We start from the raw sequence: 26,271 nt of genomic DNA, 5'->3' as shown, positions 1-26,271 counted from the left end.
CAGAAGATGCAAGTTTGATGCGCCACTGGGAATCCTATAGTTTATTAAATAACTACAGTCCTCAAGCAACTGATTTGGAGACTAGTATATTCTAAAAATTCCAAACACAGATGTTTTTAGTCATTATACCCAATCTGACCATCTCAATCTGCAGATCACAGATCAGATTTCAGAGGATAATGTCATTTGTTAATATTCCAGAGCAGGCTTTGATTTAGGGTTTTAGGTTCTTCTTAATTTAGAGACAAGGCAAAACAAAATTCATTTTATTAAATCCAATATTAAATCCTGTTACATTTTATTTAGTTGTTTCTTTTAAAAATGCTCTTGCTCTCATCAGGCATACATTTAAACTGTTAGAACAAGATGGTTTCTAATTAAAAGGTTCTAACATAGGAAAACTTAATTCTCTTGTCTTTGTTTTTTATTTGTAACTCTTGTCATTTCTCTTTATATACTGCATTATTTTCTGTCTGAGTAAGCATTGGCAATGTGTATCTGAATAATCGCGTTGTCTGACAGCTTTATGCCTTCGGTACAGTCATAGTTAAGCTCTCTGTGGATCTAATTATTGTGTTTGCTATGTAGGGTTTGCAATTCTGCTCCTGATACCTTTGCAAAAAGTATAAAGCGGAATCATTTAATTGTTCTTCATGTCTTGATTCCACATTCCTTTTGACCTAGACAATAAAACACTATAACTAGAGAATCCAATGACGAAATCTGCAATATTCCTACTTCATATATATGTATATGAAAAGATATATCCCTCCCTCCTCTACTTTTTATCAAAATGGCTGGATTCTCAAAGGAGAGATTACTATGCGCAAGGATGTGACTAATTATACCCTGATCAGCACCCTACAAGAAGGATAAAGCCTACATAAAACATTTTCTTTGAGGATGCATCAGTCTAGTCACTTCGATACAGAGAAGGAATGGGAAAAAAAAACACCCTCTTGATGTAAAGGATGAGCATGTTTCAAATACCATGGTCTAGATCTATAACAGAGGTAAAACAAAGATAAATAAAGTCATTTTAACTACAGAAAGGTAGCTTTTACTGTTTTGTACTACAAGAAGGGCTACAAGCCCCAAAGCTGTGCTCACACAGCCGTCATTTCTTCACTCCCTGATTCTCTGTGCCGGCCCTTTGTAGCCGTGGAAAAGGAGCCACCCAGAGTAGACAAAGTCATACCCCCTCAACATCAGTCAAAACCCAATTTTCCAGTTTTGAAAGGTTTTTATGTTAGCCCTGTGCATAACGAGTGATCTTTAACTTCAAGAAAACCTGAAATAAACCAGGTCAATGATAACCCAAGTCCTACCTATATGAAGTCCTTTAGTTGTAACTACAGGATAACTTCTCTCCAAGTATAAAGGAGTTCTCAGGAAGCCTGACACTGCAAAATTGTAATAATCTTCTGCTGTGAACTTCAGTATACCGTATAATCTTCAATCAAATGCAAATTCTTGATTTACCTAGTGTATTAACTGACTTAACCTTTTTATAGGATCATAAATAAGTGATATGCAGCCTCAGTCTTACAGAAACAATTTAGGGAACATGTTCTACAGAGAGGCAGAGAAGATCCCAACTCTTATATCCTGTTGTCCTTAAATTCTTCCAGCCCTCACGTATGCTTACGGATGCTCCTCACTTTCAGGGATAGCAGAACGTTTAAAAGTAACACAAGCAATTTGCTTCATCTGTAATATAGAACCAAGGAACATTCTGCTCTTTATGCAAGATACTATAATAATATGCAATGAGTAAGAGGTCAGGCGTGAAGTGAAAAAAGGATGCAAAGATGGACAAAAATTATGACTGCAGTTTCCTATTTCTCAGCCTATTACGTTGGCCAAAACAGCTCAGCAGCTCTGAAGTGGATCACTCGTTCCAGTTATAGTCGTCTTTACCTAATCCTGCCTTCAGTTATGCAAGTCGAGATTTCAGCCACTTTAAGGTTTACTGGAGTGTTATGCCAATAGCTGTTTTAACTGATTTAGTATCTGCTTCACTCCATCCAAGTACCACAAAGCAGCTGCAGTAAAATCCAATGCCAATTAATCTAGTAGCCTTTATTGCAGCCACTGATTCAGTGAGAGCTGGGAAGTATAATAAGTAGAAGACTACACTCAAGAGAAGCAGAGCAGACATGAAGAATGTATTTTAGGACTTCTTTGAAAGATTCTGTTTCCTATCTGACACTTCTCTAAACAATACAGAACATTTTTATGTGCTATGCCCATGAGACTAGAAGAGAGTCCCAAAATATAAATAGATCTTCGGTACTAAGAAAGTACTTTATATCACAAGCTTGTCATTCATAATGATGTAGTCAACACTGCTTGATTACTTACATACATTACTGTATTTTAAGGTTTTATTATTTCTTCCAACAATTTCCATGAAGATCGTAGTATAATTCCCTCTTGTGCCAACTTATTGTTATTTATTGATTTTGTAAGTAAAATCAATACAAAATATTGCCTCTTACAGTACTATATTTGCTACTCCGGAGCAAGTGAACAAATGGAAAACAGAAACGGTGCATCAGTGCATTAAGAAGCCCTTACCTGGTTAAAATTGCTGTGCTGCTACAAGTTTTAATTACCACATACGGAACCGGAGATGCCACATTTAATCAATAAGCAGGAAATGAAGAGAGGGAAAAAAAATACCCTGGACAATCCAAAGATCTACAGCACTCTGTAATAACACTTAATGGAGCCTGTGGTAATATCAAATAATATACGAGAGAGGCGTGGAGGTGTTGGTCAGGAACACAGGGAAGGTGGAAAAAAAAAAGGAAGGAAATAAAACCACACTTTCCCCTAAAATAGCAGCTGGGTACTAAGAGAAAGCAGGATCTCAGAGAACAATCAAGAGTATGCCACTCTAACTAGGATTATGACAGTAAATAACTATGCATCCCAACGATTTCTCATTATAGTCTTACAACACTTTGAAATCTCTCGTTAGAAGACACTACAGAAATGCAACATTTATTAGTGATTAAGTATTTAGAATGAGGGATGGCTTCTAATTACACTCACTTCTGCAGATGAATGTCTCTTCTTATTCAAACAAGACCTAGATGACAACTTTCAGTGTATTCTTATGGATACAGCATTTCGCTGTCTATGCTGAAGTTTGTTACTGATTTAGCTTTGATTTCAGACTTTTTTAATCTGCTTAGGTATCTTTGTGCATTTTGATTCCAGTTACTGGATTCAATTCTCCATTATATAGTCTCTTTCATCCAATGCCAAAATATGAGCAGGGGGAAAAAAAATCTGTAGTACAGACTTCACACTACTATTTCTTACTCTTGTCTCACATAAGCTACTAAATCCTTTCACTCAGTAAACATGGTGAAGTTAGAAAGAACTGGAGGATGCTTTTTCCTCTGAAATCCCCCCAAAGCAAGAGGTGTCCATTTCTTCAGAAAATGTATTTCATTACCAGATGAGTTTACTCTCAAAGATTTCTTTGTTAATTCTCTTAGCTGTTAAATGCTTCTGAGTGATATTTTGCAGTTAACACTTAAAAAAAAAATAAAATAAAGGTAATAGATGAAAGTTGAATGGGGCAAAGGTGGCCAACAATATTCTGTATAAGGCTGGAAGTAAATGAAGGCAAGTTGAGTGGAAGCAGGAAATCATCAGGGAGAAATATATTGTAGAGTTTGGGGATCAAAGGGATCAAATGTAATTACAAATGGAAATCTCCTCATACATCACCCAGTCCATCTACTTCATAGTATAGGGCCATTCAACTTCCACTATTGCTTTTTTCTTTGAATTATGTTCACTTTGGTTCCAGAAGTGCTTACAGATCAGCTTCTCCCACTTCTTAAAATCCTAGATAATAAATTTTCTTCCACTGGAACTGTTTGTTATAAGCTGCACCACAAATACTGAGGAATAAAATTAAAAAAGGACCTCCCCTCCCTCAAATGTATCCCAGTGCTACCATAAGCAAAACCATCACGGAATCTCATGCACAAACTGACCACCTCAAACCTAGTAGGTTATTGCCCCTGCTGTACTATTGAAAGATTAGTCCAAGACCCTGCTCCTTGGCAGGTTAAGACTTTTCCATTATTCTCTGAACTTGCAGTCTACATTTATTTTCCCCATGGCAACACTCTCCTTTAGCTTACACAAAGCACCTTCCCTCATGTGGCCAGCCCTATCCTTTCCTCCCCCTATTGCCATCACGTGGATTTGTAAAACACACCAAGCATTTTTAGCTCTTCTGATGAGGTTGGTGCATCAGCCTCCCTGGTCCTCGTTATGGTCTTCCTCTACACTTCTTGAGTTGAGGTGACTAGTATTGCTCAGAGTATTCCAGAGAAGACACGAAAATTGCTATATACCGAAGGCAAACTGTCAGGAGAGAGACAGACTGACGCAGCAACTCCTCTCTCAGGATCTCCATTACCACCTTGGCATGCAGCTGTGCAAGACCACGCCAACGCACCAGCAGACCACTGGCCTATGTTGACTTATCAGTGCAGACGTGCAAAAGCTTTAGGGGAATTGCTCTTTTTCATTCTTTCTGAATGTGCTTTCATCTAATTTTCCAGTAAGTCTGGAGAAACAGTGATTTTTTTTTTCTTTTTTATACTTTTTATTCAAGCAAAACCCCTTCAATCTAACACTGGCATTTAATATGCTCTTTCAAAGCAATGCAAGAGCAGCATCATTCATGGCAACTGAGTTGTTCTTAAGCAAGCAGAAAGTTCACAGGTAAAACAGTGTATTCCAAAACTTTATGTCAATTAAACTGAAGATTCCACTTTCTAACACACAATGACACTCCCTAAATAAAAGCTTCTCAGTGAATTAATATTTTGTCACATTTGAATTTACACCTTACAGGGGTAGCAAAGAAAGAAAATATTTTGTGTAAATAAATGAGAAACATGTCAGAAAGACAAATCTCAGCAAATCTATTCACATATAGCATGCTCATTCTATTTTCCTTTGATGACAACAACAAAATCATTATTTCCAAACTGTTTAGAAACATAGGAGAGATTAGAGTGCCATTTCCAAGAGACTTCCTTTATTTTATCCTCATTTTGGTGGGAACATCTAACACCAAATAGGTAAGCTTAATGAATTCTGTTCCATGTGATATGAATAGGCCATTTGCACAGGACTTGTTACTTGCTACTCTCCATGATGCTCTGCAATCTAAAAGAAATGACAGCTAAAGATCTGGATTCACTAAAATCGTCTTCTGGAGATGTTAAAATGCGCTTTCAATAACCCCTGTGACCAAAGCATTTTTTCCATAGTTTGACTGCATAGGTATATGAAGTGTTTAATATAAACACTAAGTGCTATATACGTCAGCTGTACTTTCATAAAATGCTTTCACTTCAGAGTAATAAAGTGGCAAGTACAGAGAGATGAAATTTGATACGCCATTTGTGTACTAAACTGCCTTTCAAAATTACTCGATAGCTCCTTAATCAATGTCCTGAACCGATTACAACTCATAATTCTTGATGCAACGTACAGGAGCACATGCCCATATATCACTCTCAACGACCATAACATTTTATGCTAATTTAATATACTATCATTCATATCATCTCAAGGTTAAAAAGGAAAAAAAAAAAAAGATTTCAGACATTTCTGAAAGAGATACAGCTCATCAGTTGTCTTTCATTTCCATTATTTAATATAAGTAGATGTATCAATTGCTAGACACATTAGCCACTACTAGCAATAATTATCCATTGCAGCACTTTATCAGATATATAAGAGATGAGCATTTGTCATCTACTGTATTCAATTTTTACTCTGCATATTATTTAAAAACCATTTCCATCCACAGGAACTTTTTGTAGTCTCAGAATTTTTGCAAACATCACAACGATAAGCACAGCATGGGAACGCGAATGGTCTGGGCAACCCTTCCAGTTCGCGCTCTGTAGCCGGAGTGGGCATGAACAAGAGCATCTGCGCAGTTCACAAGAAGATATACCCGACTGGGGTCATCCTAACACCATGGAGCCTGAGACACGACCAGCAAAACAGCCGCAGATGCTCTGGAATTGCAGGTTTTACCATGTGTTGAGGCATTTCCTAGGCATGCTCTAGGCTCCCAGGTAGCCAAATTATAAGAACTACTAGAGAGTATTGCTGCTCTGATTTTTTTTTCTTGCTAGAAAATATTTACTGTCAAATATGAGGCAAGGAATAAGGAAATTGGACACTATTTACAGTAAGAAGAGGGAAATTAATAAAGTAGATAGAATCTGGAATAAATGAGGGTTTTTTGAGATCAAGAAATACAAATTATATTTGAAAAGGGAGCCTAAATTAGTGAGGGACAGAAAGTAAAGGAAAATGAAGGATGTAAGAGAGCAAATAATTACACCTGGGAAGGGATGGGATTAAGAAAGAAAAGGAAAAAAAAAGTCTCACGCACAGTAAAGGAGGAGGGAGAGAGAGAGGCAAGAAGAGAAAGGCTGGAGAAGGGAAGTAGGAAGAAGAGAAAGAGGAAGCAGATTTGCCAGGCACTTTGGTTTTAAAAGGTGCTCATCGCGGAAGCGTTCACGGAAAACAGCAAGGATTTGGAATGCTCCCTGGCAAAACATAACAACAAATCATAACAGCAAAATATAACCATAAAATATTAAGATAAATATAAATGCCTAGGGACTTAACGCTGTCAAAGCCTGGAATGGAAAAAAAGAGATGACAATGGGATTGCCGGATGCTAGGGAAAAGAAGGGGAGGGAAAACCAGTGTGTTCCTCATTATGTTTCTGACTGATTTTGTGTCTCCTCCCCTTTATTTGCCTGTCACATCAACAAGAATTTTAAAATTCTATTTCTCTGGAAGGTTGCAGAAGTTGCTGGAATGCTAATATGAGCAAAATCACCCAAACAGACAACCCTTTCCTCAATACTAAAAAAATGTTGGATGTCTGTCTTCTATTTTTGGAATACTGTATAAATAGAATATAAATTGCAATGAGCTACAATAATTGTAATGTCAAGCTCATATTTAGGCTTTTTACTCTCTTAGCAGTGCTCACTCTATGACGATTTTAATTTCATCCGAGATACTGAAAAAGAAATCATACCACTGCTAAAGCAGATGGCTATTGAAAAGACTATCACAGCTGAGGGTCACACTGAAATGCTGCTGATGAGAAATACTATTAACGTATAAGTTTCCTTTCTGAACCATCAAAATTTACTTGATAGTCTGCCCTTTGGTGGGAAAGAATTTTTTTTTCACGTCCCAACATACTACAAACCAAACTTTCAGTATAATCCTGATATATATCTGAACATATGGTTAATTGCATATATACTTACAATGTGTAAATTTTAACAACCATCCAGTCCAAATGCTCCTGATATTTTTTTTTTAAACAAACTGAATAATTAGACCTAATAATTACATTGCAAAGTAGCCCAAAAGGAGGGTTTCTCACAAAAGCATCCAACTGGTCTGACAGCTGCTTTCAGAAATAGTTAATATGAAATGGACACATTGCCAATAGAAAACTGCCTTTTCGTATAATTTAAAATATGAAGTAGTTAATTATATACATATGTTCAAATATGAAACTTCCTTGTAGAACTTGAGAGTTGTAATTTATTAACAATTTAATGTCACTTAAGGATGTTTGGATAAAAGCTGTCACACAAACTACCTCGAGGAACAGGTTAACTTTGTGGGGGATTTTTAGAAAAAAAAAAATCATTGAGAGTCCTGAGTCCCAAGCACAAGGCATCACGGAATAACACGTGCTTTGGCACTGAGGCTGGTGGACCAATGAATGACTGCCTCAGACTTAAAACTGATCTAAGCACCCTACTACTCATGCAAAAGCCTTATTTATTTTAAAAGATATGAGATCCGTGCACAGAAAATTTGACAAAGAAATAGTTATATGTTCCCTGCTAAAAATGATTATTGCAAGATTATTATAAACTTGCTAATTTTAATATAACTACAGGTTATCTATACTATTTCAGCAAATTATGCAATTGTCACGGTACTCTGAGCCTTCCTGGTACAACGCTGTGTTAGCACTGTACAACAAATTTTTCAAAAAAAGAACGAAAAAAAAAACTCTGTAGCTTTGACCATCAAACACAGAGACATCATTGCCTGACAAACACAAATCTCATTAAAAAAGTATAATGGCCCATACAAAAAGTTAAATTATTAACATGATCCAAGATGTGAAAGAAGCCGCCCAAGAAGCCATTACATTAGCACTGCGGATCTGCCCTCAACCTCAAGGACATTTTGATGAGCTAAAAACCCATTTAACGCCTCGTCCTTCGAGATCTTCCTTGCATCGCCGCACCAAAACTTCCATTACTGGAAGCGCTGCCGAGTCCAAAAGACACCTGAGCCAAAAATAAAGCAGCACAGACACCACGTGCGGGGGGTGGGCGGGGGGGACTCGCAAATTTACGTCTGTCAAGCTGATTTGCTACGTCTTCTTGAGGACGGAAAATCAAAGGGTTAAAGGAAACCGAAAAGGAAAGCGGTGCCGTTAGGGTCTGCCCGCAGCAGAACAGACCTGCTGCCCGCGCTCACGCGGACGCCTAGCGCTAAACCCACCGCACACGCGCGCCGGCACGAAGGGCGGAGGAAAGGGCTGCGCAGGGACGACGGCGAGACGAAGCTGACGGCAACGGGAACGCGAACAAACTCTCACCTCGGCACCCACGAGCAGCTCGCCTCCAGGGAGCTTTTCAACCAGAGGAAGACGCAGTTTCAACCCTCCTCTCCGGCCACGACGGAGCCAGGGCTGCGGGAAGGGCGCCCCGAGCGCTGCCGCGGCGGAGCGCGACCCACGGCGAGGGAGGCGGCCCGCGTCCACCGAGGCGCGGGACTCACAGCACAGACCAGCTACCGAAAACCTTGATAAGTTTATCCTCCACGGGACGCGCAGAAACTCCCAGCAGCGCGCGGTGCCTCGTTCACCGCCCACGCGGACGATGCTGTCACACCGCGGCCGTGACTTTATCACATCCCAGCGACAGACAGCCAATACCTGATCCCAAAGTCCATTTTTAAGTCAATGGAAAAAGTTCCACCTACTTTAATGGCCTTTTCATCCCGCTCAGAAGCGATAAGCACTGTAGGTCCTGCTAGATAAAGGTTGCTACTTAAATACAAAGTTAATGATATTGCCTGCCCAGCAAAAGCCAAAGATTGTAGAAGAAAATTAAATTCTGATGCGCCTCCACTGTTCTCTGAAATGTGACAACCAGCTTTGGACCCTGCCCAGTACCAGACACCCTTCAGCTCCCAAATCATTTTTGTATGGGCTTTTGCGAGGGACACTTACTCTTTACGGACAGTATTTAAACACGCTGCTCCTTTCCTGGCCCACTTGTTGTTGCTTCATGCCAGCCTTACCACAGGCATTGATGCTGATTTCGTCTCTGGAGTTATGCTTTCCAAAATGATTATGGAAGGTGCCAGAATACTAAGATTTCTTTTTTTTCTTTCTTTTTTTTTTTTTTTTTGTGGGGGGGGGGGGAATAGCTCCTCTGCTCCTGGCAATTTAAGGGAGTGCAGGATGCAAAAGGGCTCACTCTCCTTAGAGGTCAAAAGCAATTAAATTGAAGAATGTGTAAAAAAGAATTGTTTGGGGGATCTATTTAGCCCATTGGGAAGGAGCTGAACTCTGGGACTGTCAGAGCTAGGTGGCAACTACGTGCTAAGGAGCAGCACAGGCTCTACCAGAGACAAGCCCACTGAAGACAACAGCGAAACTCACGAGTATTGAGGTGGAGTAGAAGCAGCTCTGTAAAGGAGAACAACTGGGGCTGAGGATCTGATTTCCAGACCTGACCCACTGCAGGGATTTGGGGGGGACTGATTCTGATCCAGTCTCAGCTCTGATGGGGTACTGAACCCCCACCAGATGCTGAGGCAGGAGGAGCCTCCTGGAGCAAACCCTCTGCCCTGGTTGTCTCTCTCAGTCCTGCCTCCCCTCCTGCCTGTGCTGCGGGTGACCCACTGCTTCCCACCTCTTACTGTCTCAGACAACCACGGCATCACTTCAAAACCTTCAAAAACTACTGAGAAGAACATCTGCATATCAAAGCCAGTAGCAGAGAAATACAGCTTGGCAATTTCCATTTCCACTACCGGTATTATATATGGGGTCAGCTCCGAGACAGCAAAATGCAAGCTGCCCCCAAAGGTAGGGACGTACAAGCCACACATCACACAGTACCGTTACTATGTGAACTGCTGCGCAAGAAGATGGATGGGGAAGCTACAGCCTGGAACAACAGCTTTGACAGAAATCACCAAAGCTGCCACCATTTCCATGCAAACGTGCCTTAAAAACATTCGAGTTTACATAGGGTATAATGTCTTCCACGTATAAAAGACTTTGCATTGAAACAGAAAGTAAGATAGACTCTTTTAATTCAAAAAATGTTGACTCTGATCATGGGCTTTATTTGTACAGCTTATTTTACTCACATACAAATAATCAGAATAGTACTTGCAGAGCTTCAGAAAAACAAATGGTTGCCAAAGTAGCAAATGAGTATTATTATTAAAGATAATGTTTCTCAATACCATAAAACTGATTTACTAGAAAATTTAGAATGTAACAATTGCACTGTAGTCTGTGAATTAGATTCCTCTGACCAGTAAATCACAATTTGGAATTAAAAAGCAGTTGCAATTCCTCTTCACTCTTTCAATTTTTTTTTTGTTTTAAGTCGGTCTTAATCTTTTCCTACTTGTCTATTTTAAGCATTTAAGCAATTTAGTTATTATTCAATGTGTGTTGCTGATACAGACAGAATTAAGCAAAAAAACTGAACAAGCAGATATATTCTAAAACATGAGAGGAAAAAAGTAATTGGTTTCCAAATCTGGCCAGACTGCTTGACTATTTAATCATAAGAGGAAGTAACTGTGAATCTTCACTCAGAACTTAGCTTTTTTCCTAATCTTATTTTCCTCATTTTTGCAGCAAACAAACATCTCAGAACTTCTTCCAGTCAAATCTGATTGTTGAAACGAAAATTTTATCTGTTCATATATCTGGAGAGGCAAAAGATGAGACCTCTCTTATATACAAAGGTATAGAAATATTATGAATCTAACTGAACATAAAAGAAAATGATGAATCATACTAATGAGAACAATTTAAAGAATATTTATGCATGATTTGGCACTTTCTGAATAAGAAACTAGAATCTGGGCAACCTACTCCAGTGTTTAATTACTTGTGATTGTATTTAACCAATGAAATAATATATGCATGCAGAGTCTGGAGTTTTAATTTCAAGTTAGCATCAGCCAAAAGATGTATGACAACACTAGAGAATTATTAATAGGTTTTTTTTGCATATGACTCTGCTTTGTCTGTATTGCTATTTAAATTATAGGTATTAGATGGATGAGTATTTCAGTCTATATTGATTTAAGTATGTGCATACATTTAAATATGTACATTTAAATACACATACTTACATATATCCAGAAAGTGAAAAATAGCAGTGCTCCTCTATGCAGAGATTTGGTTTAATTTCTTTAAAGAAATTCAGAAAACTAGTACCTGCTCAGTTTTAACGTGAATTAAACACACACTAGAACATAGCACAATACCCTGCAATAGCATCACCTCTTAAAAATAATTTGTAAGATAGAAATTTACAGTCAAAGACAAAATATTTCAGAAGTTGAAAAACTTTGGGATTTTAGACTGCGCTTAAGCATTCTGTTTCATATATCAGATGGATTTGAAAAGACTTGCTAGCAAATGTTTTTGCATTTGGGGGAAAAAAAAAGTAAACTCACTATATCATCACTAGTTTGTAAATCTAATTCATACCACTGCAGCCAAAGATGTTAATTCCTTTTGGTATAAAATTCATGACTACTAGCAACATAAACTAGTTTGGCTGCAAGACTAAAATTCTGAATGTGGAATCAATGACTTTTAATCGTAAGTGACCATTTGGGATTACATTCATCAATACTAATGGTATCTTATTTAAAAGTTTAATGAGAAAGCTATAATGCGTTCACATTTTTCAGTAAGATACATTACTATTGAATTTCAGATAGAAAGTATTATGAAGAATAAAATAAATGCATAAGAGAAGAATAAAACAGATTTAAGTGTGGTGAACACAAGATCCGGATTGTAGGTACTTTTTTTAAATAGAACTATTCTTTAAGTAATTCAGCCATGTTTATATTCAGTCCACCAGAAAGGAGTAGACCTTTTAAGTTAAGTTAAATGAGCGATTATAGAACTTGCCAGTATCTACACCATAAAGAACATACACAGCATTTTCAGCAAAATGTTTTAACATAACAGATCACATCCATGCAGTGATTTTGCAGCTCAGAAGTCATTCGTTCACTGTAGTTGAAGATTTGAGCCAGCATTGACTAGTATTTGAGAAATCAGTAAGTGCAGAAGTTAAACTAGCAATGATTCATGCTCAGGGTAAAACCTGTCAAAATTGAGATGTATTAAATATTCTTTTAGTCCATTTTCTTTTGGAAGCAAGACAGACAATTATTCTTTTTCCTTGGGAGTGGGGAGCAAAGACTTTTTAAAGGCAGAGAGGGATACCTGTTTGACTACCGCCGCTTGCGGTGAGCTTTGATGGAGCTTAATCGAGCAAAATTAAAGCTTTCAAGCCACTAACGGTGTACGGTAACAGCAACGCTGGGCTATCTAACTACGCCACACGCAGAACACGGCTCGGCCGTAACGCTGCGCGCCTGAGAGCACGCGTTTGCGATGGAGACGAAGCCAAGCAGGGGGCCACGCCGCCATGCTCCTCCCCGAAAGACGAGACCGGGGCGGCGCGCGCCCGCGCGGCGGCCGGCGAGGGGAAGGCGCGGCAACGCGTCCCCGGCCTGCTTCGGGCACGGCGACGCTGCGAACCACCGCGTTATCTGCTCTGCCTGAACTTAGCTCGGCGTGGCGAACCGCTCCGCAGCGTATCTGCGGCCGCAGACGCACGCAACTCGTTGAAGGTCACCGCGGGCTCAGCGAGAGCAGCAACCCCTCACCCCTGCGGAGCCCAGGCACCGCTGGAGGCAAAAGCCACAGCCCACGCGAGCAACGTTATTCTTGGCAGGAAACACGGGAAAATTCATACTGGCAAGGTTTACTGCATATACCGCCCTCTAACGCAGTCTCCAAATGAAGACTCACAATAGTACTTGCCCTGTTATTTATTCAGGCTGTCCTTGACATTTAAATAACTTTATTTCTCTCTATTCAGCTTTGCTGAGGAAGTTACTCTCATAGATATTTGGTAAGAGTATCAGCAGTGGTTCATCTTCCGAGAAATACAAAATTACAACGTAACTGTCCAGTTAGTTTTATATAGCACGCTTTTTCTAGAAACATCATTAGTACGTACAACACTGTCACGGGAGAGAAGTGGAATTAAAAAAAAAAGCCTCAAACACTGAAACGTTGCTTTTTTGTCTACGGGTCGCGATGGACAAACCCGTTACTTTTACCGACGCCCAGAGAAGAAACGGGGAGGACGCGACAGGGCCGGCAGCTCCACCTCCGCAGCTGCCTCCTCCGCTGAACGAGGCCACGCGCTCGCGGACGAGGGGAGCTGCCGAGCCAAAGGGCACAACGATGGCCGTTTCACAACGCTGGGGCCCACGGGGACTCCAGCCGCCGCGGAGCATCCCGCCGCGCGGCCACCGCGAGACCGCAGCCGCGTTGAGATGAGCTGTTGCACTGCCGGACCTCGGAAACGCAGCTGGGCACTGCTTGAGTGCTCCCGAAATAACAGGACTCCGGCCTGGGACGAATGCGAGTATTATTGAGAACAGACATTTTCTGTCAATAAACATTTGGTTTGGAAAGCCGAATGCCTTGGAGTTTTTGCTGAACGCTAGCAAAGCGCTAGGTTCTTTCATGACAGTCTGTGAAGAACATGTTAAAAACGTGAATTCTTATTTTCAACTCTGATGATTCTGAATGAGAAGGAAGAGCCATCTTATGCTTTAATCAGAATTATTTTTCTTTACTTTACGTTACTTTCTTTACTTCAGCTTGAGGCTGAACTGCGCTCCTCTAAGCATAAACGCAACAGAGCCCCAGTAAGTTATTCGAATGACGGCAAAATCCTGCCGCATGTGGTCCTGTCAACAGCAGAGTCTGATCAAACACGTATACTAACTCTTGCACAAGGCTGGAACCTGCATATACAAATACATGTTCAGTGGATAAAATAAAGCACTTTTTGGGAAAAAACAGAAAACTCTGCATCTTGAACGGCATTATTTATCCTCTGTTCAGAGGACAAAAACAGGTAGGCGAATGCATATGCACTGATGCGTGATGTGACAACTTGCGTACTAGATCAAAAAACAAAACAAACCCAGAAGCATCCAAATTGCAGCCCATTTCCCTATCTTTTTAATGCAGGGTTTCGTAAAGGCACAACTGTGACAGTTCACCCCGTCCTCACAGACGGAGCGTGGTCCCACATCCCATCACCAAGAAAAAAAAAGCCAAGCTGGGTTCAGTTTCAGTTCAAATAACACAAAAGATCTGCAGAGAGTCAAGGTATAACTCTACCACTTTTAGCGAGCAGTAAGTTATCCAACGTAGGGAACGCAAGTGCTTCCGGACTGCGATTCCAACGTGGACGAAGCGAGAAAAGGCTGGGTATCAGCCAAACATTTAAACAGAGACACGTCCACGATGCAGTCTCCATACGAAACGCTCCCTCAAATTCCATGCTTCCCCACTTTCTCTTTAGGAGGACCTGTGGTTACCACATTTTACCACGTAATTCAGAATCAACTCTGGATATAATACACATTTGTACAAATACTTCAATGGGAAAATTCAAGACAGCACACACTGTAACCAAATTAATTCTGCTAGACTTTCTACAAGACATGCCATCTCCTTAGGCAAAGCTTTATATTTTTAGATCTGTAAAATGCTATGCATATCTGTGGAATCACAAGAAACAACAAAAAAAATCCCTCCACAAGTGTAAGTGATAGGTGAGCACTAGGCCAAGATTACCTACAGCCTAGCAACTCTGATGCAAGAAATTCTGATCTGACCACTTAAAACTTCAACCCAAAGTAGAAGAACAGCCTTTAAGGGGTGGGGGGATTTGAGTTGTCCTCTTCCAGGTCGCTTAATATCCAACCCTTTAAAAACCGATTCCTGTGCTATCCAGTGGAGAAATAAAACATATCACAAATGTATTTATGAGAAATAACAGAATTTGGGGAGTGGATCTAACTTAAAATTCCCTTCTTAATTTTTTCTCACCACCCTGAAGTTGATAAAACTGGTCTTTTTATGTTCTAAAAATAAAAATGAATGGAAAGTCCTGTCTGAATTAGACTTAAGATCTCCCAAGTTCAGGATTGTATGTCTTTGTGATTTTGTTAACTTTGAAACAAGTCCAGAAGAAACAAGGAAATAAAGAATCACTCTGAGGACAGCAAAAATCCAGAAGAAAAACAGTTTACCTGAAGAATCAAACATTTCTGGAGAAAAAAAAATAAAAAAATTAACACCAAATTTCATAATGGATCTTTACCTCATATATAGTGCTATATAAAATGAGGTTGTGCAGATCAGTGCTGGCTTAAGAAGTCTTTTTTATTATTTTGTACAGATAGATCTTGTGCAAATTTGTACTCTTTCTAAGCGTTAACAGACCCATTTCATTTCTTCATTGCTGCGTTATCACCCAGGACAGTTCTCCAGAAAACACTCTTGCAGGTCAGATTTTCATAAACACTGTACAAATCACCTTGTTCAAAACACCTGCACGTGTTTTGATATTTGACTTTAATGCTGAACAGTGTCTTGATTAAAAATAAGAAATAAAGTTATTTCTTTGTCTGTTCATTTTTTGCAGGAAAAAACATTCCAATAATTAATTTCACTGACCAAAAAGATTACTGAACAACTGAACTTTTAGTTTCTACATAATTGGTAGGAAGATAACCTCCCAATGCAGAACAGATAATCATAATTTAAGACTTCATTGATTCCCACCCTCCCCATGGATTCTTTTAATCTGCAGATAAACTCCTGGAGATCCTTTCAGTTCCCTCGAGTAAGCCGCTCTCAGAGGCGATCTCTGAAAGCTTGATGAGTGCAGCACCCCTCGCCGTTCACTCGCACTTTGGTGCAGACTGTGGTCAGTATTCCCTATCATTAGCCTCTAAAAATAGTAGTAGAGAGGCAAAGTGATGACAGGCATCAACGCGCAGCAGGCAAGGAACTTCGTTCCCTTTTCTTCAGATATTGTGTTGGACTCTCATCTTTCCTTTGATGCATTAAACTACAGATATTCAGAAACGCTGCTGAAATATATTTTTTTTTTATCCACTATTCATTGATGAATTCCAAAAACATTAAGATCTGTAACTCAGCTTTCCCCCCACCTTTCTGGAGAGGCTTATTCTTCACCCTAATGTTACCCACAAGGATTATTAAAAGTTATTTTCACAGTGCTATATGCTAAATACATTGTTCTACTAAAATCCTCTAGCCAGGAGAAATTATAGCTTGAGGTCCTAGTTTAGGAAAACATTTGCAATTTTAGAAGGCGCAAACATACATTCTGTGGCATGCTTATGCTTCGGGACTAGAGATGAACCTTAATTTGACTTTTTAAGTACACTTCTGAACAAAGGGGTAAAAGCATGCAAATAATGCAGCCTGCATTGAAAGATGATGACCAAGTATTACTAATGGTAAAAAGAGGAAAGTAGGAAAAATTCCTTTAAGTTGGTATTCCATAAGGATCTGAAAGAGCAACTGGTAGGAAAAAATCTGCAATCACAAGCAAGGGATTATTGTGTCAAGAAAAAAGAAGGGGAGGGAGCTGCAAAGAAGAAGAGGAATTGCTCTGAGTTTTTCACATGCTCTCCTGCGACATACCACGGTTTGGCAAGAACACGGGGAGAACATGCTTGTAATGCCTGAGCAAATATCCTTTTTCTAATCAAAACTATAAATCACTTTTTGGCAGTTGTGAACACCACCGCCTGCAGAGAGAGAAATTTTAAATGGCGTTTTAACATAGCCCTTATTAAAAGCAATAGCGAAATAGCCTTTCCTCTGGAAATCCCAGCTCTGCCTCGCAGAGGACGTGATGCTCCGCTCGCACCTTGAGGAACTTCAGAGCAAGAGCAAAATCCGAGCAGCGCCCTTGCAAAACCGCACGCGGCGGTTTCCCCGCCGCGGCGCTCGCGCCGTCCCGGGAGCACCCGGACGGCGGCACGTTCGGCAGGAGCCGCAGCTGCTCGGTCCCCAAATTAGCTCCTGCTTATCGATTCGTTGCCTCGCACAAGCGAGCGGCTTTCAGCGATGCTCATCAAATTAGGGTGAGTGACAGTCAAAGTCGGAACTGCACAAAATTAATCCAAGTTCTGGCAAAGTCAAAAAACTCGGAGAATTGATGAATTCATTTCAGAAGCGTGAAGCACTGCGGCAATAACACACAGAAAGTACCTTAAAATTGCCACAGCCTTCTCTTTCTACTATAGAAAAAAAAAAAATGCCAGAGAGCCAGAGTGCTTACGTCAGTTAACACTGGCTACTTTCTGCAACCTGCTATAATAAAGATGGAAGGATTCAACATCCAAAAATCAATTTTCAGCACTTGCAGTTCTTTAGCAAAGGAATTTTCTTCCGCATGAAGTTTATAGAGCTATACTAAAACAGCTGCTATGCCACACAAAATGGTTTTGTTCCTTCTATTAAGCATGATTTAAATGATTCATTCAATTATTACTTTTGTATTCAAAGATGGCTTATTTTCATGCAGATTTACGTCCCGTTATGCATAGAGGACATTCTTAATTGTGCTGAAACAACTGCAAATTTAATTAAAGTTTGCCATTCCAAGCATAAAATAGATTAAAGAAAATGCTGACAACACTAAAATAAATATTCAACTATTTAATTTAACTCAACATTTATTTTTAATCCAAACATCAAAATAACCTTGTTTCTAATTACAATTTGGTGACAAAATGTCTTGAAGACATTTGTCTCTATTTTTCTTCAATCTGTTCAGCTGAACCACAGTAGCTTATTCATAAAACTGTTGATTAATAAATCTGTTCCAGCTGTATTACTGTATGTTACAAAGAACACAGATTAATATATGTAAACATCTATTATCATTTTTAAAACCCCAAAACCTTATTATTCCGCCAGAGCAGAAATCCAATCAAATATTGTCACAGTGCAATAAAACACCTAAACCCATAACAAATAAGGGAAAATAAGGGACAAACATAGCTAGTAAATTCCAGAGATCTATGCCAATTATCAGCTGGTGAGACCAACTAAATCTTTACCGAAAGTTATTTGTGCATAACCATCTTGCACTGGTTATTATTAAAAACCCCACATTTATCATCCACTATGTTGTAAAACAAAAGCAAAACCTTCGCTTGGTGAACGGTTACATTCAAGCAGAGCGGTCTTCCGAAGATAGAAACTGCCCCGATCCTACTGAAACCAACTCGAAATTTTCTACTTTGTGGAGTTTCTACTTGACGGTGAACAGCTGCCAGGAGGAGGAGGCTGGACAAGTGGATTTCCCTTACACAGCCGCAGCAAGTCAAGCTCTGATGGGGCTTTGAGGAGGAAGACAAGAGAAGGCTCAAGAAGGAACGAACATTTCTTAACCCCTCCCGGCAGTAAGCATCTCAGGCAGCAGAAAAGGCGCTCCACAGCACCGCGAGTCTGTGCCCGCAGGCCGTCGGGGCAAACCTCACAGCACCCCGGCAGCCTCACGAGTACGTCAAAAATGGCAAAATTGGGAGGAAAAAGAAAAAAGGGCTTTTCTACCATATACATACACGCCATAATATTTTTTCCGAGTTGTGAAATAATTATATCACACTTCGTTTTCTTAGAAATTTTCATTTCTACCCTAAAGAACAGATTCTTACAGCACCACTCTATATTTAATAGCACTGTTATGACTTACATCAGCTGACGATCTAGCTGACAACATCCAGCTACTAAACAAAATTAGCACCATCATTGTCACTTCCAGAGGACACTGCAAGCATAGTACTTTTCTGGTCTGACAGCTGTGAGCACAGCTGGAGCTCTCGCGAGGCGACAGCACAAGCCTCACCCAAAGCCAGCCACTGCTACCTCCGCAAACTGCTTGCCAAAATCACATTTCCTCCTCAATTCAGTTTTTCATTGTCAATATAGTTGAGCTCAGGGCATGGCTAGATGCAGAAGATACATGCTGCAAAGCTCACCCCTCTGAGGATCCAGTGGTAACCAGACTGTACAATCCTCTACTGTGTGCACCAAATCCATGAAATGAAATTGGAAAAGTGGTTCTCCCACAAAGCGATGTATTCAGTAGGGGTGGAGAGCTCTTGGCACATCAGTAGCTCCTATTTACTTTACTTTCATCCCTGATATTACCTCATCTAGATTCTCGTGTAAGAAAGAGCGATAGACACTTTCTTCCCTGTCTTTTTCTGTATCAGCTATATATAAAATCATTAAAAAAAAAACTCCGTGCAATGTTTCACATGAGCAAATTAAATCCATATAAGAATTATCAAACTTTTTTACAGAATAAGAAGCAGTAAAGAAGGGAAAAAGCAAGGAGCAAGTATTTTGCAACCAGGAATCAAACTGGAATCCTCCACCACAAAAATGGGGAACTGGGTGTTGTAATTAGCAGCACTGTTTCCTTTTTGTTTATCAATATATGTTATACAAAGAGTATGATTCAAAATACAATGGAATCAGTAGAAAAAACATCTAGTGATTTGAATCTAGCTCCAAATACATGTATCATTTTACATCAACCCCTTTAGAGTATTTCAAATTAGCTTTCAGCATATATTCCAGTTTGCAGATATTACCAACAGAATTACAGCTGTGCAGATCACTATAAAAAGGTTACCAGGAGGCCTGAAAGGCTTCTGTACTGACCTACCAATTCATACTTGAATTTCTAAGAAACAACACACAGCTACTCTATTACCAGTTACTAACATGAAACATTAATATCATAAATCAGCATTCATATAAGGGAAAAGATTATTACTTTTGTTATGCTACAGAATGGTAGAGCAACTAATAAGTATTTTTACAGTTCCAAAATTAAGATTAGCTTAATAATCACTTAGTTTATCAGTCTAGAACTATTCTGCAATACTGTATAATATTGTATACAGTGAAATTTATAAAGGGAGTTCATAAAATCTTTGTCAGTTGTGTTCAAAGGTTTATTATTTCAGAAAACTGTATTCCAGTATCATTGACTGAAGCTCTTTTTGACAAAATAACAACCTACGCTATCTCTGTTATCCACATGCAACGAGAAACACACACCACGCTGGATTACACAGCCCAAGAGACTTTCAGACTACCAAGTTTCAGACTAGTCAAGTAAGCAATAAAGTCAGCCTTGAACCAGCCTGAATTTGCACTCCGGACGGTTTGTAAGCGAGAGGCACAGCTGCCTCCGGCAGGAGGGCACACGGACAGGTACCCCGGCACCGCATCCAGCCAGGGCAGCGCCAGAAGCCCCGCGGCAGAAGCGGCAACGATGCTTCCAGGGAGCCGCGTCCATCTCCGCCCACCGAGACTCTCGCGCTATTTCCACAGGCTATTAAACACCATCTTTTCATCACTACGTTTTGTCCAGAGGAATTAAGCATTTGAACCAAAGTATATTGCGTGGAACCACAGACAAAACAGAAAAGAGCAATTGCTTCCGAGCTCCCATTAGGAGGCTCTGCTGACTGTGTGGCTGGTTGGCTTACCTGTTTAACATCGTAGGCAAGAAGAACAAATCTTAAGTCTGGCGAAACTGAGTATCTTGATGCTTTGAAAGTTACCTACAATGAAATAAAAACACAAGTGAGTTTACAATAGGGAAGGATCATTTCTTCCCCAAATTTTCTTAATTTGATAACATCCTATTTATAAAGTAGTACTGATTAAGCTTTCCTAATATCGCTTTCCCAAAAGAAGGTCCAAAATACTTCCTAGCCTAATTTGCTGGTATCAAGACAACTGCAACAGATGAATCTGGCTTCTACTCTAAAAACAAATTAAGAAGTCAATGAGTTTTTCTGACGTGATCGCAAGCACCGTGCTCAAGGATAGCGACCATAACCAATTCATTTACAGAGGATGGCGGAGGGCGCTTCGGTTGGCGTGTACTTCACGAACGATTACGAAGGAGATTCATCACTAGGTTAAGCTTAAAGATAACATACAAGAAAAAGAATAGCTGTGCACTATGTCTCTATTGCTTTTCTTTTAAGGCCACATATATAAACATTTTGCAAGAGAGCTTGCACTAAAGAAAATCTTTCTTTCTTATAAGTAAAATGCTTAGTGGAAAGAAAAGTGAAACATAAGGCAGCACTATAAAACTAATATTGCTTTATATCTAGCTAAGACTACATGACACCCAATTGAATTCAGGGCTGTAATTTAATCAAGGGGTAATGTTGATGTCGGAAAGAATTTAATGCATCTAATGTAAGAGGAAGATAAGAGCATGCTTTAAAGGGCATCGAAGGAAATAATTTTAAATGAATCTGGAGACATCTATTTGCAGAATGAAAGAGAAAAGCAGTGAAAAACACAGATAAGAATGGAAGAAGTAGGATGGGAAAACTAACAAAATCACAAAAGTACAAGATGAAAGAAAATAAATGAATAGCTACACGGAACTACAATTTATCCAGTATTCAAAGGCTTTCCCTGATTCTGCTTCTTACACATTCTGTTTCATTTAGTCTAACCCCACTGCTAAAGTAATGAATTCTATAGGAGTTTAAGGTACACAAACCAGGAGTCACCAGCCAACACATTCAGATTAGCTAAGGAGTTAATCCTCCAAATAAGAGGCTGATATTCCAACAACCTGAGAACATGCCATATTTTGGCATACAGGCTAAACTAAAGCCTCTAGATACTATAATCAGAGTCAAGTTTACCAAAGAAATCAAAGGAGAAAGAAAGTTTTGATGAAAAACTCTACTGTAAGAGCATAACACTATTCCCAATTCAAAGAAAAGTCTGCAGTATTATGGTAAGAAGACAAAAAAAAAAAAAAAAAAGAAAAGAAAAAGAAAAAAAGAAAGAAAGAAAAAAAAGAAAAAAAAGAAAAAAAACAGCTTCAGAAATATTTTTTGTTTTTTCTACAAAGCATATGGATTAGATTTCTGCTGTGTGCAAACCACTTTTTGCAGGGTAACCACCTTTCAGCAGAGACCAACCACACACACCACATTCCCTTTGCTTAGCAAATCACAGAAAACATTTTTAGAAGTGAAATTCCTCTGCTTTCTGACCATTTACTAATTATCACCCCACTACCTCAATCTTCAGCAACATACAACCCAGGCAGCTTTCCAAATTCACTTTCAGGGAGTGAGGTACTTACCATTTCCTGCACTTAGGAAGAAACTTCAGGCCCTGCTTGTGCCACCACAAACATAATGATGCACTTAATGCAAAACACCTGAGCAGCTCAGCTGCAAAGTGTTGGCAGCATTAGGCACTGCCAGCAAGAGCTAGCCTCATATTCTGTATCCAAGCAGTCTTGTGGATTTGGGATTTAAAATCATTTGAATCCTACTGAAGATGACCTTGTTTATTCAGTTTGCACTCACCTGCAAAGTTTTGCCTGGCTTCAGCACTGTCTCAGACACGTGGTGAAAGTGAGTTGCTAGTCAGCTATAATCTCTTGATTGTAGGTAATGGTTTTGGCAAAATACTTTTCCTTTTGCTGGTATAATAGGATTATTCTTGTTTATAGGCGCATAAAGCCATTCTGTGCTTTCTAATGTTCCACTTAAGAAACAAGAGAATAAATACAAGGCCAGCAGAAATCATGTGTTCATTGCCAAGCTTGACAGCTATGCTGATTTCTTTAAACCTTCCTAAAAACATTATTAGCCTTTTTCTTGAGATTGAATTTATAATCAAGGCTGTAAGGAAATAAATGTTCAATTCTAACTGAATTTCAAAGAGATTTAAGTAACTAAAACTTCTTAGACTTCTGTTTTTTGACACAAGCCAAGTTTTGACATAAACCAAATGGAACAAATTCAGAAACACTGTACTTCTGCACACAGAAGAAACTCCTTTGAATTAGAAAACAGGGAAAAAAGGTCACCTGACTTATTCCTCCTGCCTAACACAGAAAGTAAACTCGGAATCTGAGAGTTCAGTTAAAAAACAAAAAACAAAAAAAAGCGAGAAACATTTCTAAGGTGTTAAGCAACAAATGCCTGACTGCGTGCCTGAAGAGAGAGCTGGTGATGGGTTTAAAAGAAGGTTTCAGTTCACTCCACAGCAGGCTGGATATATGCCACTGAAGCCTTTGGGAGACTGCACAGCTACTGATGACTCTAATTTCCATATGAGACATTTCTTCTTTTGTTTAAACTGAAGACAAGACAAAAATACATGATATTCACTGCAGGGATAAGATATATTTATTTATTACAAAGAAGTTCATGAAGGCTTTAACCTGTGGGATATGTTGTCTTCTCAGGAGAACTCATTTTGAAGTTTAAAAGAGAACGCTGGAAAAATATCACATTGGAAACCGTGGGAATTAAAAACCCTCAAATGTCTTGTTATAAAAAATCTGGAAAATTCTTGCTTGTTCCCCTAACAATTCTGCGTATCTGCAACTTTTCAAGCTTCATGCTTTGTCAGGAGCTGTTCAGCCTTCTCCAGGAAGACAGACCTTAATGCTACCCTTATGGCTATGCCTCTAGGGTTTATCTTTTCTTGATCTCTAAGAAATGTAGCTCTGGATAAATAAGCTCTGAAACAGGGAGAAATACAGCTTGCTAATTAGGCATGGTCCCCAGATGCAGAAGCAGGGCCAATCTCCCTCTGCATCACTGCCCAGGAGCAGCTCGTTAGGAGGCTCGGGGTAATTCTGCGCGGTGCTGCCCCGTGCATCTGTGCATGCCCGCGTCCCCCTTCCAAACGAACCCAGAGGGAAGACAGAAGGGAAGGAAGGAGACACAGAAACTTCCTTATATCAACTCAACTTTGTCAGTTCTATCTAGCCACATCAGCGCTTCCAATCCCTATGAAACCATCATTCTTATCCTTAAAGTAATTGTACTTCACACTTGCATAATTAAGAGCCAAAACGTGGCTTTTTTAATATTGGCGCACACTGCATTCCCTTTTTAATTCACAAATCTGTTCTCAGTATTGCCTATATTGCTGAACTGACATCACTTTTCTTCAGTTACAAAAGCAAGCTCCTAGATCACCCAAACAAAACCCCTGCTGACTATATAATTCGATTTAATCATAATAAACGTGGCATTTCTAGATTCCTTTGAAAGGAAAAGCCTCACAGGCTAAGGGTTTTGGTTCTTTTCCTGACAGTGATCCATGATGTGAGGACCCACAGACAAGCAACGCCTGCGAGTACCACTACGGCTAAAGACCCCAAGCGTAAGAGCCACACGAAGGCAAAATGAGACAGCGTACTTGAACAACCTTTTGCCTTTAGTTTTCTAGCTTCCTTCTGTTGTACAGGTTCTGGGTAATTTTTGCGAAACACAGTTTTGCATGGAAAGAAAAAGAAGATGAGAATAGTTTGAAACAATGTGAGAGAAAGCAAAAGAAGAGATTCTGCAGCAAAGAGATTCTGCAGCAAAGAAATTTAAGGAGAAAAAAACCCCAAAGAATTAGCCTTTTCTTTCACCTTTCCATGAAGATTATTAAAATAGATACCCAAAAAGTTGGATGAACAGTATTTCCTCAAATTTGACTTCCGAGGTCAGTATTTTGCAGGGATGAATCTTGTTATTTTGCATCTTGTGTGTTTTGCTGTCAACAGAACACCTGTTGCGATTGTGCATATGAGAATTTAAGACAATATTACACTTAACATTGCCAAATGTTAAAGGCCAGAATAAGCAGCTACGCAAATAAGACAGAAGCTATCCATTCTGCTTCAGTTTTTACCTGATTTCCACTCCCAGTAAGGGTCCCGCAGGACTGGCTCCCCTTCTCCTGTTTTCTTAAACCTTGGTCCTGATGCACTAACTCAAGATTTTCACCCACTGGAAAACACTGGCTTCACGAGATGAGTGAATTTTCCTTGCTGCTGCATTTAAATCCATGCTGGATTTCTAGTCTTTCAAAACGATCTCATAGAGCAGACAAATGGAAAGGAACGGTGAGACAGCCTAGCCCAGAGCTATCAGAACGCATCCTTATCCTGTCAAACATCTTCCAGTGCTGGTTTTTATATAGTTTCAACGGGATAGTTTAAAGTGAAATAGTAAATTACAGTTCAAGTTGATTAACTAGAGGATATTTTCACTTCTAAGGAGTTTGCTTGTTTGCTATTTTTCTCCTTTAGTTTTACCCCTCCTTCTAATTCAGTTTCTTACCTTTTACTTTTCTTATATACTTACATCTTCCACACTCTTCTTGCTACACTTCTCTAATTATTGTTTAATAGCCACTTTATACATATTTAGGCTTTTAGTACTTTTGTCATTCATCAAGGATAAAATATTGCAAGAATTTAATCCATTTCTCGACTGTCACTTTAAACCTTCTAGGAATGCTATTAATTACCTAATCATACCGCTCTCTGTATCACATACCTACATCTGTATCAGAATTTTAACTAAATGGTAGGGCTGAACATCCACGCTCATTAGCAGACACAGGTATTCAGCTCGACTTAGCACAGAGGCCACAGCCAAACGACAACACGTAAGAGGAATCAGATGGGAGAGAATTATAGCAGTCACAAAATGATCCGGTATTTGGTATTTCAGTTTCCTTGTGCGGTACCGGCTCTCCAGGAGGATTTGTCTTCCATTACCACTGGAAGGAGAATATGGACTGCTGGGAGGTCAGAAGCAAGAGTAGTTCGGTGTGCAAGAGCTGAAGAGCAAATACTGTAGCAGTAAAAACACGGGACCTCAGTGAAGAGAGCCGGGTTGTAATTAGGAAAATGCATGGGAATCGGCACGCTGAGGAACATGGGTTTCCTAGGTTACGTTCCTTCCTGCGCCATTTCCCAGGCCACCTGGAGCACTTAGGCTGGATGCAGAAACGCTGCAGTGCTATGGGCTGCGATGCTTAACTCTAACCCCCAGGTTCGCTATTCAGCTTAAAAGAAGTTATGTGCTTTCAACACGATCCAAACTAACCCGTACATGGTGGAGGGGGCGTCTCGAACTGGTCGCTCTCAGAAA

General features: G+C 39.7%; 1 protein-coding gene across 4 annotated transcripts in view; it reads right to left on the bottom strand.

Annotated features, from left to right (window-relative positions):
• The window catches only part of DPP10 (dipeptidyl peptidase like 10), a 216,147-nt gene that overhangs the window by 112,080 nt on the left and 77,796 nt on the right, over positions 1 to 26,271 (bottom strand). For 3 of the 4 annotated variants that reach the window (XM_062578192.1, XM_062578193.1, XM_062578194.1), the window contains one exon: positions 20,824 to 20,898. In XM_062578192.1, coding sequence (XP_062434176.1) covers positions 20,824 to 20,898 — 75 coding nt within the window. Of the gene's footprint in view, positions 1 to 14,331; positions 14,372 to 20,823; positions 20,899 to 26,271 lie in introns of all 4 variants that reach the window. The other variant, XM_062578191.1, reaches the window with a different exon arrangement.

The sequence above is a fragment of the Rhea pennata genome, chromosome 6, assembly GCF_028389875.1.
Source record: "Rhea pennata isolate bPtePen1 chromosome 6, bPtePen1.pri, whole genome shotgun sequence".
NCBI classification, from domain to species: domain Eukaryota; kingdom Metazoa; phylum Chordata; class Aves; order Rheiformes; family Rheidae; genus Rhea; species Rhea pennata.
Note: the sequence above shows the minus strand (reverse complement) of the source record. Positions and strands in the feature narration are given on the sequence as shown.